At 48.0% G+C, this 18,414-nt stretch overlaps 8 protein-coding genes across 8 annotated transcripts; 5 read left to right on the forward strand and 3 right to left on the reverse strand.

Annotated features, from left to right (window-relative positions):
• Positions 1-134: 134 nt before the first annotated feature.
• Positions 135-2,976, reverse strand: F5891DRAFT_1194727 (quinon protein alcohol dehydrogenase-like superfamily; the record flags this gene model as incomplete). The annotated part of the gene is made up of 4 exons (XM_041367995.1): positions 135-419; positions 468-1,901; positions 1,955-1,981; positions 2,044-2,976. The coding sequence occupies 4 exons, from the start codon at positions 2,974-2,976 to the stop codon at positions 135-137; spliced, it is 2,679 nt and encodes an 892-aa protein (XP_041220492.1).
• Positions 2,977-5,053: 2,077 nt separating this feature from the next.
• On the forward strand, positions 5,054-6,998 carry F5891DRAFT_1060440 (uncharacterized protein). The gene is made up of 9 exons (XM_041362872.1): positions 5,054-5,169; positions 5,225-5,249; positions 5,361-5,449; positions 5,502-5,585; positions 5,635-5,676; positions 5,784-6,058; positions 6,110-6,286; positions 6,338-6,429; positions 6,476-6,998. The coding sequence occupies exons 1-9, from the start codon at positions 5,130-5,132 to the stop codon at positions 6,663-6,665; spliced, it is 1,014 nt and encodes a 337-aa protein (XP_041220493.1). The 5' UTR covers positions 5,054-5,129; the 3' UTR covers positions 6,666-6,998.
• F5891DRAFT_1060441 (uncharacterized protein) lies at positions 6,512-6,998 on the reverse strand. The gene is made up of 2 exons (XM_041362873.1): positions 6,690-6,998; positions 6,512-6,628 (listed from the first exon to the last, which is right to left on the reverse strand). The coding sequence occupies exon 1, from the start codon at positions 6,977-6,979 to the stop codon at positions 6,746-6,748; it is 234 nt and encodes a 77-aa protein (XP_041220494.1). The 5' UTR covers positions 6,980-6,998; the 3' UTR covers positions 6,512-6,628; positions 6,690-6,745.
• A 31-nt stretch (positions 6,999-7,029) lies between these two features.
• Positions 7,030-8,811, forward strand: F5891DRAFT_1060443 (uncharacterized protein). The gene is made up of 6 exons (XM_041362874.1): positions 7,030-7,148; positions 7,217-7,263; positions 7,360-7,457; positions 7,515-7,655; positions 7,708-8,442; positions 8,471-8,811. Exons 1-6 carry the CDS (start codon positions 7,110-7,112, stop codon positions 8,743-8,745), a joined length of 1,335 nt encoding a protein of 444 aa, XP_041220495.1. The 5' UTR covers positions 7,030-7,109; the 3' UTR covers positions 8,746-8,811.
• Positions 8,812-10,116: 1,305 nt separating this feature from the next.
• Positions 10,117-12,643, forward strand: F5891DRAFT_1194730 (amino acid transporter; the record flags this gene model as incomplete). Its single annotated transcript, XM_041367996.1, has 18 exons — positions 10,117-10,264; positions 10,313-10,641; positions 10,701-10,714; positions 10,762-10,823; positions 10,871-10,932; positions 10,986-11,126; positions 11,179-11,358; positions 11,412-11,512; positions 11,567-11,576; positions 11,626-11,640; positions 11,691-11,718; positions 11,770-11,879; positions 11,940-12,038; positions 12,090-12,141; positions 12,194-12,238; positions 12,295-12,361; positions 12,416-12,554; positions 12,608-12,643. The coding sequence occupies 18 exons, from the start codon at positions 10,117-10,119 to the stop codon at positions 12,641-12,643; spliced, it is 1,638 nt and encodes a 545-aa protein (XP_041220496.1).
• A 610-nt stretch (positions 12,644-13,253) lies between these two features.
• On the forward strand, positions 13,254-15,992 carry F5891DRAFT_1254314 (adaptin N terminal region-domain-containing protein; the record flags this gene model as incomplete). Its single annotated transcript, XM_041369952.1, is given in 10 exon segments — positions 13,254-13,377; positions 13,428-13,816; positions 13,868-14,152; positions 14,207-14,499; positions 14,549-14,714; positions 14,767-14,958; positions 15,017-15,096; positions 15,116-15,194; positions 15,246-15,424; positions 15,491-15,992. The coding sequence occupies 10 exon segments, from the start codon at positions 13,254-13,256 to the stop codon at positions 15,858-15,860; spliced, it is 2,157 nt and encodes a 718-aa protein (XP_041220497.1). The 3' UTR covers positions 15,861-15,992.
• On the forward strand, positions 15,802-16,892 carry F5891DRAFT_700179 (uncharacterized protein). The gene is made up of 3 exons (XM_041372854.1): positions 15,802-16,413; positions 16,478-16,659; positions 16,708-16,892. Exons 1-3 carry the CDS (start codon positions 16,125-16,127, stop codon positions 16,780-16,782), a joined length of 546 nt encoding a protein of 181 aa, XP_041220498.1. The 5' UTR covers positions 15,802-16,124; the 3' UTR covers positions 16,783-16,892.
• Positions 16,708-17,800, reverse strand: F5891DRAFT_700163 (uncharacterized protein). Its single transcript, XM_041372853.1, has 2 exons — positions 17,506-17,800; positions 16,708-17,449 (listed from the first exon to the last, which is right to left on the reverse strand). Exons 1-2 carry the CDS (start codon positions 17,523-17,525, stop codon positions 16,924-16,926), a joined length of 546 nt encoding a protein of 181 aa, XP_041220499.1. The 5' UTR covers positions 17,526-17,800; the 3' UTR covers positions 16,708-16,923.
• Positions 17,801-18,414: the final 614 nt, after the last annotated feature.

The raw sequence follows: 18,414 nt of genomic DNA on the forward strand, positions 1-18,414 counted from the left end.
ATGTTGTGCTGTAAGGGCTATGGTATGACAATATTGTGCATACAAGTATCAAACGGAAGTACGATGATGGATGAGCAAGAACAAAAAAAAGGCGAGAAACGAAACTTGTATGAACAAAGAATCGTGGACCTGTGCTAATGAAGACCATCAGAAGATTCAGCGGAAGTGCAGCAGCTACAAGACCAAAAACGAGTCCAGCACCCAGCCCGTCTTTTAATAGGAGCATCGGGCATATTTTTTATGGTTAGTGGAGTAGAGGCGACAGGAGGGGGCATTGGTCCGGGTGGCAACTCTGGAGTGGGAGCTTCTGCCTGTAGGTTTGGTGGTGGCAATGACGGCTCTCCAACTTGTAAAGGGTCTTGTTTTGGCTGTCCTTGAGAGGCAGCTCGTGTGTTTGGTGGCGGAGCTATGTGTCTGAGCTTTGAAATAAATGAGTATAGGAATGAGGAGGTTAGAAGAGAACACACTTTATCCTTTGAAGAGGCAGCACGAGGATTAGGAGGGCGACGAGAGAAAAAACCTAACCATGGGCGTGGTGAGAAGCGTGGAGCCTGTGAGTGGCCTTGCCACGACATAGAAGTTGACTGCCATGCTTGACCATGGGGCGTCTGCAGCCAGTCTCGTCCACTCTGGGTCTGCAACCAATCTTGTCCGCCTTGCGCCTCAAGCCAGTCTTTCCCGCTCTGGGTCTGCAGCCAGTCTCGGCCACTGGAAGCATCCAGCCAGTCTCTGCCACCATGGGTCTGTAGCATATCTCTGCCGCCTTGTGTCTCCAGCCAGTCTCTCCCGCCCTGTGACCCTAGCCAGTCTCTCCCGCACCGAGTCCGCAGCCAATCTCTTCCGGTCTGAGTTTGTAGCCAGTCTTTCCCACTCTGGGACTGCAGCCAGTCTTTCCCGCTCTGGATCTGCAGCCAGACTCTGCCACTCTGTATCTGTAGCCAGTCCTGCCCACTCTGGGTCTGTAGCCAGTCTTGTCCGTTGGAGGTATCCAGCCAGTCTCGTCCGCCCTGAACTTGTAGCCAATCTCTCCCGCTCTGGGTCTGTAGCCAGTCTCCTCCGCTTGATGTATTCAGCCAGTCTCGCCCGCCCTGGGTCTGCAGCCAGTCTCTCCCGCCCTGTGTCTGCAGCCAGTCTCTCCCACCACGGGTCCACAGCCAGTCTCTCCCGCTCTGGCTCTGCAGCCAGCCTCGCGCGCCCTGGCTCTGTAGCCAGTCCCGCCCGCCTAGGGTCTGCAACCAGTCTTTCCCCTTCGGGCCATTCAGCCAGTCTTTCCCTTCCTCGGTCTGCATCCACTCTTGCCCAGCCTTGGTATCCAGAAAGTCTTGCGAAGTCGAAGGCTGCTCCCACTTCCGCCGGCTCCCAGGCTGCGCCCATGCTGGCGCGTCCCGGGAATTCACCCCCTCTCCACTGCCTGCAATCTGCGGGAAATCGACCTCGTCATGGGTATATGGTTGTATTTGCCCTTCATTGTCCTCCAGAAACTCTTGCTCACTTAGGGTCGACGGTGTCGACGGTATGAATGGTGTATCCTGCTCACTCCACAGTGACGGTGACGGTGATTGTATATTTATTTGAAGATGTTCCCCGTTCTGGGTCTGCGACAGGTCTTGTCGTCTCACGACTTGCAGCCAGTCTTGTTGCCACGGGACTTTCAGCGAGTCTTGCCTGCCTTGGGTTCGTAGCCAATCTTGTCCGCCTTGAGTCTGCAGCCAGTCTTGCCCACTTTGTGTTTGAAGCCAGTCTTGCCCGCTTTGTGTCTGCAGCATATCGTGTCCTCCCTGAGTCTGCAGCCAATCTTTCCCCATCCGGGAGTGCAGCCAGTCTTGCCCCCTTGGGGTGTGCAGCCACTCTGATGTTACTTCGCTGACATCCTTGACTTGCTGCAGTTGAGTAGCATCAGCCTAGAACGGTAATGAGATCAAATCAAATGGTTTTTTTAAGACGTATAACGGACATTGAGTGACGACTTCAAGTTACTGTCCTGCAGGAGGTGCTCTCAGTTCCTTGAACATAGTTGCAATCAGAGGAGCTTTCAAAACTCACCTTTGGATCTTTTGGCAGGAAGCCGAATCTGCGGGTGTCTCTAACGATTGTCCATACGTACGCATTATGGTCACAGCAGCCAGTGGTTCCTAGCTGTCCATCTGCCGAAAATGACACGCAAGACACTGTATCTGCATGCTTGAGGGGTGAACTGATTGGTTGGCCATTGTCTAGGCTCCACAGTCGCGCTGTCTTGTCTTGCGATCCGCTTGCCAAAATGCGATTATATATTGCAATGGCACGAACACCGTCAGTGTGCTCGTCCAGACCGATGATTTGCCTCCACGTGGAAGTATCCCATATCCTAATCCAGTGATCAGCTGATCCAGATACAAGCTCCGCGCCCCAAGCTAGACAGGACACTCTGTTTGTGTGTCCTTTGAGAGAAGTAATTAGGGTCCCTGTATCGGCATCCCAGACCTTGACCAAGCAATCTCTGTGGCCAGGCGGGGACTTGTCGGACCCAGCAGTCGCAAACATTTTTGTGTCTGGCGAATAGACGACTGCCTGCACCTCTGCGTGTCCAGTCTTGATTGGTTCGAGGATAGTCTCTCCGTTTTCCACATTCCATTGCCTTGCGGTACCATCGAGGGATCCGCTCACCACTCGATGTCCATCCTTACCCCAACAAACAGATGTCACAAGGCTTTTGTGCCCAGTCCATTCAACGATGACCTTGGTTGTGTCAATGTCCCACAACCTCACCACACCATCTTCACTGCCGCTCGCTAATTTCCTTCCATCCGGAGACAATGCTATGGTGAACACATGAATTTTGGCGTCCTGCCATTCGTCGCCAATCTGCTCTCCGCTCTCTAAGTTCCATGCTCGCAGCGAACCGTCGATTGAACATGTGATGATCCGCTGTCCATCGGGCAGGTGTATTGCGTTGGAGACAGGTTCGGTATGTCCTTCAAATTTCTGGCGGGGCATTATTATTGATGTCTCTGCAACCATCATGTCTGACGAGTATAATTTTGAAGGTGGTTGCGGTAGCAGATCTGATTCTGGTATTGGTCTTATCGCAGAATGGGGTGTTACATGGGCCTGCGACGACGAGATGGGGGTAGGCAAATACGTGGTCATTGCCTGTTGATTGCAGTCTCAATTTTTTCCGCTGACTTAGAATTTAGGTTATCACTCACAGACGGAACGAACAATCTGTGGAGGTTGAACGTTGAACGATGGAAGCTCGAGTTTGTAAGTACGTTATTTATTCGCGTTATCTTTGTTTGCCACTGAATGATCAAATCATAAGTAGGCTGTATATGTATGTCAAGGCGCCTAAGGGCCCGTTCGGCAACCGCTCGTTTGCGTCCGCTATCATTTAAAACGGAAAAACGTGTTCGGTCATGCGTTCGTTTCGTTAAACGCCCATCAGGCTGCATAATGCAGTATCGCACTTGTACTTATTTGCTCACTCTTGTCAATCGAGATTCGAATATCCATCCCTCTGTCAACCACTACCCACCATGCCAGCTATGAATTTAGAACACGAGCGCACTCTCTTGTCAGATATCAAGGAGAACATGCATTCACTGCGGGAACCTCAAGAGTGGACTGTCAGCAGGAAGATTCCATGGAACACGAACAGCATTTGGGATCCTAGAATTTGATGAATATTTCGATCTCAGAATATCCGACCCTCGCCGAGACCCTGTCCAACATCCGCGCTAGGTATTTACTGCGGAAACGAGATTGACAACTGTGGCATGTGAGCGCCTCGCCAGGAGTTGAGAACACTGATTTAAAATTAGAATGATGTTTTAAACGCTGGGGGAAGTCATCCGAGAACTTAAAATAGGGGACCTAACGAAACCTTCGCATCACATGTTGCACGCAAACATGTACAACCCGGGCCGGCTATGACCTCGGCCACAGTGTGTGACACAAGGTTAGACCAGGACCCTCTTCCATGGAATATCCGACAAACAGGGATATCTGGTAGAACACCACACAATGACTCATTCGTGGGCCAGCTGCGGGCGGTGGCAGGATATTGAGTCAAGCTTAAGTAAGTGATATAATGTCCGTGAGACTTGGAAGCTTGGCCGCTGGCCATTTAAGGTTATCGCCAAAGTTCGAGTTTGTTCCTCGATTATCAATATGCCTGGAGGGTATCCCATTCGGATGTTCATTGACTGGTTGAAGCTCTCTGTCAGGAAAACCATATTTCGCTCATATACGAACCTCTCCTCGCTTTCCTTCTGCGACTATTCCGGCACTGTCAGGTCTTTATCGGCGGAAGAGAGAGGACTTTTCGAGAACCAGGCTTAGCGTTCAGCTCTCATCTGGCAGACCAAGACAATAAGACCCATGAGACCCTTGCAGTGCCGTTGTCTAAAGCATCTCCACGAAATGAAGGGTTGAATTCTTTAGCTTCCAACACCCAGTCCCTCCCGACCCCTTCTGTGTAATCGACACCGAGCTATACCGCGATGCCTGAGCCCAGTTTTCATACCACTGTTGCTATCACCGTGCCGCCCTATCCTGCGGCGCCTGGACAGTTCACTCTCACTCCCATCATACCTGGACAGATAAAGCGATATGAGAGGAATCAATTGTATGTGGAATATATTTGTTGAGCGCATTATCATCTTAACGCCGTTATAAACCATATTAACAGTCAAGATCACAATTAAGATTTTGAGATTCAAAAAGGTCCTTTGGACTATTCAGAGTAAGCATGCTGGTGGGAGCACACTCGATGAAATTAAAAGGGGCCGTCAGGGAGCTCGCTCCGGTGTCGGGATGGGAACCGCCCACGCACCCAGAAGGCGCTTTGTTTTTCTACCACTCGTACGATGTATGTCCATGGCAGCTCCTACATGACTTGACTTAATCATATCTCCATCCAGCGAGTTTTCACCGATGTTGATGTTCGAGACCCTGGAACTGTGGCCATAATGGGTGAGGTTGTTAAAGAGGCGTACAAAGAAGCTCGCAAGGCACACACCTTTCATGCGTCCGTCGAACTCACTTTGGAGCATATGGAGGTGGATGGGGAAGGGAAATGGGGCTACTACTTTGTCGATCACGACAGACATGTCATTTTCTGGCTGGAGCCCTACAAATCTAGAGATCTTATGGATAATGTTCGAGGAGTAAAACGCAAAAGCCACATCAGTGAGTTTATTCCGTCCAATACTCATCCGAGCTTCTCCCATGGTGTTACTCCCAGGATATGCGCTAGAATCGCAGTACTGGTCCGTGCGACCTCAGAAGTATGCACGTTCCTTATCTGACCGAAGTAAATGTGCTGACACTTTGCAACAGTCCTTACCTGACATCGTTACACATTGTCATCATCTTGACAGGTCACACATTGAACTGTTTTCAAACAAACGCTTCCTTCCGGAAGATGTCCTCGTGACACTTAAGGAAATCGTTATGTTTACTCGGGCAGGTGGGTAAAGATTTTAAAATCATATTCCACGTGCCAGAATAACTCGTGATAGACAATATCACCTCCAAAAAATTCCTAGCATCTTTTACTTCCGACCAGGTTTCAAGTATGCTAGACCTTATGGATCCTCTCATGAGTGAATTGTTTCCTGATATGTGAGAGGTCATCGTTGATCACCTGTTCAGGCAGCATTGACAAGGAGCATGAGCATTCTGTATGGATCGTCGGTAAGTCCTAGCACGGAAGTTACGTTGATTGCTTCTGACACCATTGTTGATGACCTCAGCTCGGTTTATGGGAGAGTTTTGTGAGCTCAGGTTAGTTGCGAGTGCAGGCCTTCTGCTAATTACTCGATTAGGCAGCAACAAGTTTGTAAACTTCTGTGGACAGCCGGGAGCTCGGCTTGACGTAGACCAGTCGCTATACGTCGATTACATTCCCCCTCCGAAAAGCATCCTTTTTCGCGTCATAAATGTCATTTTGTTTGGAGCCCCTGGTGCTCAAAGCAAGGCCCTTCACAAGATATGGGTCGATTGCACCATCGTTCAACGACGTTGGGAAAGTTTTATCAACAGGCTCAATAGTGAATGGAAGGGATACTCGGTATTCGCAAGTTGTGCTTTTACTTCATGTCATCAGTGCATTTGACGTCTATCTCAGTCTACGGTGATGCTTACTGTTGATATCAGTTTTCTGTTAGTTCCACCCGTCCAGAATCAAGTGTCTGCAATCATTGTATTGTATATGTCTACCCTTTGTGCCTTGGGCTCGTTAGTGGTCTCACTAGTCCTGGCCGGACAAGTCAATGACAGCCATCGGGACTCCGCTGAAAGTGTGGTACGTTTCCTGTTCATCATTCGTTTGACTTGCATTCTTCACGTCCACTAGGCTTTGTTCATGATAGAAATGTCGCAGTCTATGCTCGGCCTCGAAAGCCTTGCACTCATGCTCAGTCTGCCATATGCTCTTCTGATTTGGGGGTACGTTTCTGGTTGCACGATGAAATCCTTACTCACTCTTTGACAGAATGATATTCTTTGCTGCAACATTGTCCATTGTGATTTACTGCACTTCCGACGTTGTCATCATCTCGATCGTTTCTCCGATATGGTTCGCCATATTTATCGTGTCGACGTGGCCGTTACTAGCTGCTAATGGTATTATATCCCACCTGAGTTCCTGGGTCGCAAAACAAGTGTGGCATTTCAGATCATGATGGATCGCTACCGGGTCTCCTTACTGATGTGATGTGATGCAATTATGTCCGGTGTTCTGGCTGTTTTATGTGATACCTGTTTATTCCTGGATATCAACACGGTTTACACAACCAAGTGCATTGACAGTGAACGCGATACGTGCAAGTTGTTCTACTCTTCCATCAGCCCTGAAGCCTAGGCTCGAGAGCAGCCTGGTTTTGATTTTACGACCAATAAGTCGAGTTGCACATCTCTCACAACGGCGCTTCACAAGGTAATGCAAGTACGATGAAGGACATGCGCGCACTAGAGAAATCAAAAAGGGTAAACGCATATTAGACGTTGGTTAGACGACAACAGTAGCCGTGTGAACAATTATCAATCTTTGACCTCTACAACCAAACGGTTACTGAATTTTAATCTTCCAATCAGTCTTTGTATACACGGTGTAGAATTTCAGAGATATGTCGGTCGCACCCCAGGTCTCAGTCCGCCTTGCCATCGTACGGTCAACTTCTCGCACAGGATCAAAGTCAGTGGTCAAGCCGCTCATTACTTGTTTCCTCCCTAGGCCATCACCGTCTTGAAACACAAGCCGAAGGACCAGTCCTATTTCAAGTCGGTTGCTTCAAGGCTCACTCACAGGCTTTTATGACACGGATACACAGGTTATCTCCTCGACCTTCGGTCGTATTTTTCTACGTCCGACGATAGTCAGGCAACGTACGATGAGGATGGGTGGAGGACTCATGCACTCTCACTCGAAAGAGAACTTGAGTCCTTGAAACAAAAGCGGGAAGAGGATGAAGCAGGTGTGTTCGAGTCTTCGAATACCATCCCGTCCGCCAGCCTTACTTATCATTTTCTAGAACTCGTTCATCTGCGGCAAAACGCGGCCAAGGACATGCCAGACGACTCGGAAGTTGCTCCTCCTCCGAAGAAAACGAAGAAGGCAGGTAAAACTCAAGAGCCTCAGCTTCAGGACGATGACTGGCCTGCAAAACGGGAAGGTGCAAATCTCATATATCCGCCTCGTTTTCCTTGACTCACGATTCGGGGAAGGACGCCTCAATGCGACAGGCCAATTGTCATCGTCGCTCACTGCAGCATTCACCTCCCTCCGAAGTGTTCTCGACTCAACAAGTTCACAGACAGGTGACGAACCACCACGCAACTCGCGCCTGCTAGCTGCGATCACACGCACGATCAACACCGTCGGTAAATTTCTAGGCCTCCAAAATATTTCAATGTCTTCTGTTCCAACAGAACTCAACGAGTCGAGAATCGCAATGGCCTCCCCACTTCTGGTGTACGTCTTGCGCGTCGCTCTTCCAGCCCTCTTCTGCCAGGACATCAGCAATTCCAACAGTATCGCTGTATCCCGCCTCATCGGCACCATATTTGTCCCCGTTGTCTGCAGTTTCAGTCTCATATCCCGGGCATACATTATGCACCATCTAGGCGCAAGCTTGGCCAAGAAAACGTCGAAAAGCCGCAAAGGAAACGAGAAGGTACCTAAACCTCCCAGCCAGACACCCGTCCCCGACCCTCGTGCGGACCTCTTGACTCTTCTCAGCGAGGCGATGGATACGTTGGACTCGATATCACCCCGCTACTTTGAGTATACAGCTGGCATCAGGGAGCGCATAGCATTGGAGTCAATTCGGGCGTTAGAGTTGTTGTACCTTACCAGAACTACTGAAGGGACTATGGGCAGCAACGCAACTCCGAATGAGGCGTCTCGTGGTCCGGAATTATTGCAGGCGTCGAATCCACACAAACGGAGAACTGTGCTCGGTAGACAGGATAGGCTCGAGGGCTCTAGCGCGGAAAGATGCGACGTGGTATCTGTGCCACATACTCAACTCTTGCGTGAGCACAGGCAGAGCGAAAGACGGGCTTGGAATTATACTCAACGGTGCTCTTTTGGAGGCCGCTGTAAGAATGGGGAAGATGTGCATCTCGATGGACTGTGACGATGTCGCGCAAGTTGGAAGGAGGTGTATCATGGACGTGGTGTGTCGGAATATGATCTTGGCCGCTTGTGAAAAGATAATCAGTGCCCTACCTCAAGAGAACCTTGAATGTAATACATCGTAGATTTGTGCAGGCCCTTACCTGTGTTACTATTTAACAACATTCGAACGCAGGTATCCGTCGCCCAGAGTAGCCACCTTGCGAAGTTCTAGTGCGTCTGTTAGCTGATGATGGTGGTACTACCTCCAACTGTAGCTGCAGGCACTTCAGCGACTTGAAAGTGGTATGTGGTCTCAATATTTGCAATTCAGGCTCCATTTACTGCATTACTTCATTTCCTAAGTACTGGATCCTTGGTCAAGCCCTACTCAGTTGGGCTCTCCAGGACGCTCCAGCACTCTGGTAACGGCGAAGTGTCGTTCAGCATTTGAACACTCCTATATCTGCCAAATGTTCCCAACACTCGTATTGTGCCCTTCATCACATATGCATCACTTCTCGTCGACTCATTTGCCAATCACAATTATTTTACTCACCCACGTGCTTCCCATCGCGGGGTACCCGATAAGCAGGTAAACGTCGATGGACCAGACTAATTTGGTACACAGTTACCACTACAATATTAGATTGTATTCCACTGTCCACATGTATTCGCATAGCTCAGTGATAAGTGGTTATTATGGGATATTGATACGTCCGACGTTCGCTCGAAGACCAAACTCTACAGTACTAGTGTGTTTCACTCAAAAGCGGCAACTAGCGAGATCAAAAATTGTAATTTCATCTACACCTCCAAAAACACTTCTTCTTTCTCGAAAATATTACAAATGGGTTATGATAGAGTAGAATAAGTAATAAGACTATCAGACTCCAGCAAATCCGGCAATGTCTCTGGTGTCATATAACAGTACACGCTTATCTAATAGGAACGGAAAGCCAAAGGTGTATGTGATATAGAGGTGTGTCCCAAATAGGAACGGAAAACCAACGGTATATACGAGAGAAGGCGTGGTTCCAATAGGATGGCTGAGGAACGGAACGCTCAGCATGCTGCTTGCCGGGAAATTAAGGTACATCCTGAATAGACTAGCCGGCAACGTCCGATAAGCCGTGCTGGCATGAGTATTGATATAAAGAAGTATGTCCATGTACTGCACAACCGCTCCACGAAGTCCTTATAAGACTCGAGTTTTCCAGCACTAGCGGATATGACTACTCGTCCGATTGTGGTTTTGTTCTTTGCTTCATGTAATTCGTTCTTATCTGTTCTGCCGCCGCAGTAGAATCTATTTGGTTCTTGCTTCCGAAAAATCTAACTTGGGGTGTCGATAATACGAGGGTGTGATGCCCCGCCTTCTCCTCCAGGTCACGAGTCACTCTTTTTGGCCTTCATACCTCGCAACTAGAACGGGCATAACGTGTATATGAAAGTTAATAAGGAACGTTGGTTTTCAGTGATGATCTTGTGTTCGTATTTCCCACCTCATCTACAGGATGTCTACTACCTGGTGGTCGCGGTTAAACAAGAAACAGGAAGAGAACCATGCTTCCGAGTCACAGCTCACCGAAAAGGATCAGAGGATTCAGACGCAACCAAACGATGATCCTAACCTTAATCCTGGAGAGCTGACCTTTGAAGAATGTGCGATTGCTAGCTATTCTTTCAACTTACTCGTCTAATATTGTCCAGATACTGCTGGAGGTCTCGGTCGTCACCTTGGTGTAACTTCTTGCACTCTCCTTATCGTTGGACGGATCGTTGGCACCAGTATATTCTCAACACCGTCCTCCATCCTCTCCAGCGTGGGCTCAGTCGGTGCCTCGTTCATGCTCTGGGCTTTCGGCTTCTTTTTTAGTCTCTGTGGCCTCTTCATATGGCTTGAATTCGGCACCATGTTTCCTCGCAGTGGTGGAGAGAAGGTATACCTTGAGGCCGTCTATACAAAGCCCAAGTACCTTGCCACCGTAGTATTCGCTGTCTACTGTATATTACTTGGATTCACTCCAACCGGTTGTATCGTAAGTCATATCTTATTTCGGATGGATATTCGGTGTTAAAACTTGGCTGCTTTGTCAAGGTTTTTGCTAGCAAGTGCGTATTTTGGATCTTAATGAAACGACTCAATTGATATGATATAGTATCTTGGTTGCCGCTGATCAGCTCGTAGGTCGCTGGAATGAACGTGGAATTGCACTGGGGGGTATGATTTACACAACTGGCATGTTACGGTCGTTTCATGGCCTTTAGTCATCTTCTTCGTAACCCTTCTACACGGATTGACCCCAAAGACCGGCGTGCTGATCATGAACGTATGCAAACTTTCATTTTTTTACCATTATCATATTCATCATCTTCCTTTCAGTTGCTCTCGATATTCAAGATCCTAATTCTCCTATTTGTTGTGATCGCAGGTTGGGTAGTTCTCTCTGGTAAAACCCGCGTCGCAGATCCACACTATAATTTCAGAAACGCGTTCGCGGGGAGCTCCACGAGCAGCAGCGGTGTGCGTTCAATGATATTCCTAGATGTCCACCTGCTGATTGCGGTCTTGACAGTATGCTGCCGCTACCTTTAAAATCCTGAACGCATATGCGGGATGGTCTAACGTGAACTACGTGATGAACAATGTCCGTAATCCAGTGAGGACGCTCAGGATCGCGGGCCTGCTCGGTCTTGGTATATGCGCCGTTTTGTACTTGCTTGCAAATGTGGCTTATTTCGCAGCTGCAACCAAGGTAAGAACTTCTTGTGTCTGCACCACGAACGAAATACTGAATGGTATCGATAGACAGAAATCGACGAGTCTGGTGTTACTGTTGCTGCTTTGTTTTTCGAGACCGTCTTTGGTTCTGCTGCGGAGCGTGTGCTCGCAGTTTTCATTGCTCTTAGGTGAGCTCAACGTCCTGAGTTTGAGGGTTTCCTGATTTATTGTTCTCATGACAGTGCTCTTGGAGTGAGTCCTATGTATTTTATATCATGATCTCTCTGATGGTGCGCCGTAGAACGTTATTACTGTGGTAAGCGAGGGATGTTATTAAAATATGTAACCCAAGAACTTTTCATCTAGACTTTTGCTGCGGCACGAGTAAACCAAGGTTCGTCATACCAAACATCGTAATTATACATAGCTCATGCTTCAATCGCAGAGCTCGCAAAGGAAGGGATACCCCTACCATTCGGAAACAAATTCTGGGCTTCAAATTGGCCCACAGGGAAGTCCCCCCTTCCGGGATTGATCATCCACTTGATACCCTCCGTAAGTGCTACTGTAGAACTACATGATATCCGTGATATTAATCTGAGATTGGTTTCCTAGGCCATCACTATAATCGCACCTCCCCCAAACATTGCTTTCCCCTTCATTTTGGATATCGAAGGATACCCACAGCAGATTATTGACTTCTTTATTGTCACCGTACGTCTTTCAACTCTGTCTGGAGTGTTTCTTACTTCTTGATGCCGCCAGGGTCTGTTCTATCTGAGATGGAAGAAGCCAGATGCTGTTCGGCCATTCAAAGGTGAACAAATATGTTGCTCTTCCTATGTGATATCTTCATGCATATGATGTAGTATGGTGGCCTTTCGCCGTATTCTTCTTGGTTGCTGCTGCCTTCCGTGAGTTACCATCTACAGCTTCCACGCTTTCTTTCCCTAACCAAACCTCTATACAGTCCTCGTTGCTCCCTTCCTGAGACCACCCGGCGGCGTTGGTGACACCCCACCATTACCATATTACCTGTACGCTTCTTCCACTAGTGCGTCCCTTATTCTCATTCATCGCTTGTTCTATAGGTACTGCCTTGTTGGAATCACTATCATGTTTGCAGGCGTGCTGTACTGGGCTGTATGGCGAATCATTCTTCCCAAGGTATTTGGGTATGAGCTTGTACTGAGGAAGGAGGAGTTGGATGATGGAACTGTTGTCGCTGTAGTGAGTGTTTGCGTTTATTAATCTTTTTTTTGCTCACGGGACTTATTTTCAAGTTTTCGAATCAGAAGATCCAGCGATCTGGGGATTGAGTGGAAGTATTAATCAGTTGGTTTACTGTTGTAGTGGTGTTCGTGCAATGTAAGTAAGTATGCGGTATCATACTACCGTATGCTAGTCTAGGTGTAGATCGGATCCTCGGTCACACCTGAGGCCTGAAGCAGGATAGAATCTATCTGCCAGACAGATCGGCATTGTCGACACATAGATCTTCTCCACTTCTCCTTTCGTCGTATGTCTTGCTTCTTGGTCCTGTATAGCGATTCACCTTCTTACATACTAACTGGCTCGTATTATATCAGTAACTGCGCCGTTGTACATAAGAATACGTTTGATCTCGCGGGATTATCTACACCTTACTGTCAAACAGCGAGGGTTGTTGATCTTCAATTTGCAATGTTCAACGATCTAACGTGCACCTCAGTGCTATGATGAAAGTTGCATCCTGGGTTGTACATGATCCAATTACCAGCATCAGGGAAACGTAACTCATTACACATGATTACAGAGTGCTACGAAGCGCTCCGTAGCACTCTGTAGCACGATCTAACCCGCTGATGCATATAGATTCGGCACACGTGTAGCAACAAAGACAATTAAAGTGTGCTTAGGTAATGGCATAATCTCTAATACTTACTCTCGATGAGCATACGAGCACCACGGAAAGGCGAAAACTATGAACTCAGCGTGGATCTCAACAGCGAGTACCGCGATAAACGAAAAGATGCGATCAAGCGGGTCATAGCATCGATGACCGTCGGCAAAGGTGCTGCTCATTCTCGCTTGATCTTCCCTCCGTGCTTAACACATCCCTAGACGTCAGCGGCTTGTTCCCCGATGTTCTCAAGAATATGCAGACAGATGACCTCGAACAGAAGAAGCTCGTATATCTATATCTTATGAACTATGCAAAGACACAACCAGAACTCGTCATATTGGCCGTGAACACCTTCGTCAAGGACTCCGAGGATCCCAATCCTCTCGTACGCGCACTGGCGATTCGAACTATGGGGTGTCTGCGTGCAGAGAAAATTATAGACTATCTATGCGACCCTCTTCAACGCGCTTTGCGAGATGACAACCCGTATGTTCGAAAGACTGCTGCGCTCTGCGTTGCAAAGCTGTATGATCTCAAGCCCGAGCTTGTGATCGAGAATGGTTTTTTGGATCAGCTTCGTGATATGATTTCAGATAGCAACCCTATGGTAATCTCATATCTTTCTGTTTTACAGAGTAGGATTCATCTTTGCATTTAGGTCGTGGCGAATACAGTCGCAGCACTCACAGACATCCACATCTCAGCAACATCCAACCAACCATCTGACTCTACTTCCGATCCCGCTGTGTTCTCCATCACCTCCGCTATACTGAACAAACTACTCATCGCCCTCAACGAGTGTTCAGAATGGGGTCGAGTCGCAATTTTGAATGCTCTAGCACGGTATGACGCGACAGACGACAAAGAGAGTGAGCACATCTGCGAGCGCGTCGTACCTCAATTCCAGCATGTAAATGGTAGTGTTGTTCTTGCAGCAATGAAGGTACACAGTGTCACTCATCCGGCCCTTGTCATGACTTGACCTTCACATTTCAAGGTCATCATGATCCACATACGCCATGTTCGACGAGACGATCTCGTTAAGCAGTTGATCCGCAAGATGGCACCACCACTAGTCACCCTGCTATCGTCTCCGCCCGAGGTACAATGGGTTGCGCTGCGGAATATCAACCTTCTCCTTCAAAAACGATCCGACCTCCTTTCGAACGAAATGAGGGTATTCTTCTGTAAATACAATGACCCGTTGTATGTCAAGATCGAGAAACTTGATATCATGGTCCGATTGGCCAGTGATAGCAACGTAGATGCTTTGTTGAGCGAACTGAAAGAGTGAGTCATAGCAACTTCTGTGGTTTGCATTGCTGACCGTGCTGGTCAGATACTCGTCGGAGGTCGACGTCGATTTTGTCCGGAAGAGCATCAAAGCTATTGGCCAGACAGCAATTCTAATTGAGAGCGCAGCGGAACGTTGTGTGAACGTATTGTTAGAGCTCATTAACACTCGCGTCAGCTATGTGGTCCAAGAAGCCGTGGTTGTCATGAAGGTGCGCAGTGATATCTTGCTTTTTGTGGCCTTCGTAATGACATTCCTTTTAGGATATTTTCAGGAAGTACCCCTCTACATACGAAGGTGTAATCCCTACACTCTGCGCTAATTTAGAAGAGCTGGACGAGCCAGAAGCGAAAACGTCCTTGATTTGGATTATTGGCGAGTATGCCGATAAGATCGACAACGCAGATGAACTGCTGGGGATATTTGTGGACTCTTTCATCGAGGAGTCGTACCAGGTATTTGACTTCAGTGTTACTTTAAACTGGTGCCACAAGTACTGATCTTGCACAATAGGTACAGCTTCAAACGTTGACTGCAGTGGTCAAGCTATTCTTGAAGAAGCCTGACTCGTCCCAGGGAGTCGTTCAGCGTGTGTTGAATACAGCAACGAAGGATTGCGATTCACCATGATGTGCGGGACCGCGCTTACATATATTGGAGACTCTTGTCAACAGACCCTGGCGCAGCGAAGGTGTGAAAAATTTCTGGGCCTTGGTCGATGGTGCTAATCAACGTAAACTAGGCTGTTGTCCTTGCTCATCGGCCACCAATATCTATCCCGAGAACAACGGTTTCGCCCGCGTTGCTTGAAGAGCTCCTCGGCGAGATATCATCATTAGCAAGTGTTTACCACAAACCTGCTGAAACATTTGTTGGTCATGGACGGGTTGGTGCCGACTCAGTGCAACGCAAAGGATCAGAGTGAGTGCCCACTGGCCAGCTTTGTTTGTTTCTACTGAATTGACGACTCTCATGGTGTAATTACAGAATTTCAGATGCTCAGAAAGCCCTCCAGACGGTTGTTGCTGGCCAACAAGCAGAGAATCTTCTCGACTTTGGTGATGATTCCGCGCAGGATGGGCAGCCTTCTGGACTCGCTGCTACTCAAATACTTCCTTCGACACCCGCTGCAGCAAACTTCCTGTCAGGCACTTCTGCGAATCCACTAGACGACCTTGTGTCGATCTTCGGTGGTATGGAAACTATGGATACGGGTGCAGGATCGCTGTCAACGGCGCTATCGCCGACAGTGACATCCCTGTCCTCGCCTTTCGAAGGATTTGGAGGGTCGTCGGCGCCACCGTCCCAGCCGGCTCAGAATGCGCAGCCCCAGGAGGACTTGTTAGGGTTGTTCTAACGTACTTGACATCACCATGCGCATTTACTCGGTGCCGTTAGCAGCCTTCCACGTGTGGTACACATACATGTCTGCTGGTCGATATTTTCTGTTTGAGGAATGGATGGGTTACTTTCCGCGACATGCGCGTTACTGTCAAGCACGGAGTCTAAAACTGCTTCTAAGTCAAAAGTTTTCCCACCCCGTCTGAACTTCACAGGTAACGCCTAGCTTTGGGTTTTTACCCCTATCCAAATCTTCCTCTTTGCCGTACCCACTGGCACAATGCCGAGACCACTACTACGAGCAATTTTTTACGCCTGCTTTCAAGTCATCTACATAATTATCATGCAATACCCATGGTTCTCTTCCCGGGCCGCAGAAGTCACTGCTGTCATTATGGCAGCAACCTGGCTCTTAGCTGTTGTCCTAGTACGAATCCCAATCACTCGCAAAGTTTTCCTAAATGAACCATTCAAACTTCCCATACTGTGCTGGGCCTTCTATGGATTGTTGGTGATAGCCTTAGTGATATATGATGACAGTGACACCGCAGAGACGAGGTCACTTGCAGGTAAATTTGCAGCAGCTTGAACTTGGGAACCCCTACTAACTTGAATATCATGCTAATACCATAGATTTGCTGGAAAACAAGGCCATGGTGTTGAGTTCTTCATTGGCATATGCGCTGTATTGCTTGGTCACGTTAAGTGTCTGGGGGAATTTGAAGTGGAACTTCTGGAAGCATCCGATCGCGAAAGTTTGGTGGCTCATCAACTTGGGCCCAGTCATGGAGGAGTTGTTTGTGCATTCCCCGTTGGTAGGTATTTCATTCAGTATTCATGACCACACTAAAATTACGTTCAAGCCTGAAGATGATCCTGATTTGTTGCATCTTTCAGACTCGCAACTAGACGAGAAATCTTTCACATCCGAGGTTTGAATGTTCACAGCACTGGACTATCTCTTCTAGACCTGGCTCTTACATATCATTGCTCGACTGTCAGAGGACCTACCTAGCTGTAGCGTAATTTTATCATCCGGATTTTGTGGAAACGAGGAACCGTATGCGAGGATCAGCTCATCATTCGCTTTGAGTAGGTATTGAACACTTCTTCGCTAAGAGGCGTCGTGGTATGCGAGATGATAGAAATAGTAGCCGACTCATCCCTTTCTTCCGTACTTCCGGATAGGACGTGCAACAAGAAACAGGCTGTCCACGAGAATGGCTGAGGACATCTACGCCTGGAAGCATGAACGGATAGGTCGAGGAGGTGGTCTGCAGCGTAGGAGATCGAGATAGAAGTGTGGATGGAAATGCGCGGGTCAAAAGATGCGTCGTATTTGTCCCTGATCTAGTTTGAGAGGCATGCACGGAAAAAACAAGCATGGAATATGCATATCGAGTGTATCTTTTAGCCCAATACAGCGTGGATAAAGGTTCGGCATATATTCCACTCAGGATTCCAGCTTTCCTGACGATCATGGGTAGCGCCGTAGATGTTAGTTCCTCGGAAAGCCTCGAGTTCAGATGGCGTGAATTGAAGAGTGTGTCTGCAGGTGGAAGGCTTTTCAGGTAAAAAAGGTATCGAAGGACATCGGGAATTGAACTGTAATTTATTATCATCAAATACTCACGCAGAAAGACAATATTAGTTCAACGCGCCTTGGATCGGGGAAGATCATATGTAGATGCAAATAAGCTGCCTTTCTGACCACGACTGCATGTCGACGAGAGATATCCTCCACACGCGTTGCGTAGCACAATGGACGACAAAGTGCTCGTATGGGACTTTGGGCAGACACAAATGTTGGGGGAGACTACGATAATATGCCAGAGTATGCCGATCATGGTGTGGTGCATGTGCAGACACGAATGTGGCATAGCGACAAAGAGGAAACGATTTCTTACATGTTAGTGTCCGCATAATGAGAAGGTAGCATAGGTGCATAAGGGTCTTGAGATGCGGTCCAGGATGACAAATGAATAGTATGTCATCCACACATGACATCATAAGTATCGTCATTTACCTAACCTACCGTTGACCCACCACAATTTTAATCCTCACTTAATCCTTCATCATGCCCAAATACTACAGTACAGCTACCTTCGTCAAGAGTCTAATACTTCTATTCCTGATAGTCGAGTCTGTCACCATCTATTCGATTCGGAACATCGTCCCTCGCTTTATCACAGAGGCACTCGCAGGTTGTATGGCCTTTTCATGGGCCCTTACTGTGGCCTTTACCAGAGGTCGCAGTACCAGAAGGTTTATGCAGTCAGGAGCCATGTTCGACATCCTGTGCTGTTCTTTCACAATAGCTTGGGGTGGCATACTTTGCCACATTGGTCCAAATATGGAAACTTTGACAGGTAAGTTCCGCGACAATGGCACTGAACACACCACTAATTCCATAATAGTTACACTCGCAATCCCTGGGATGCTATTGATACTATTGGGTGCTGCAGTATTTGTGTACTCGGTGCCTGTTTTCTTTCATGGCCAAGTTCACTTCCGAAAGTCACTTTTTGGTCGACAGTTCTCGAAGATTTTTGGAGACGTCTAGAAGCCCA

The sequence above is a fragment of the Suillus fuscotomentosus genome (genome assembly GCF_016647785.1).
Source record: "Suillus fuscotomentosus strain FC203 chromosome Unknown F5891scaffold_73, whole genome shotgun sequence".
In the NCBI taxonomy this organism is placed as follows: Eukaryota; Fungi; Basidiomycota; class Agaricomycetes; order Boletales; family Suillaceae; genus Suillus; species Suillus fuscotomentosus.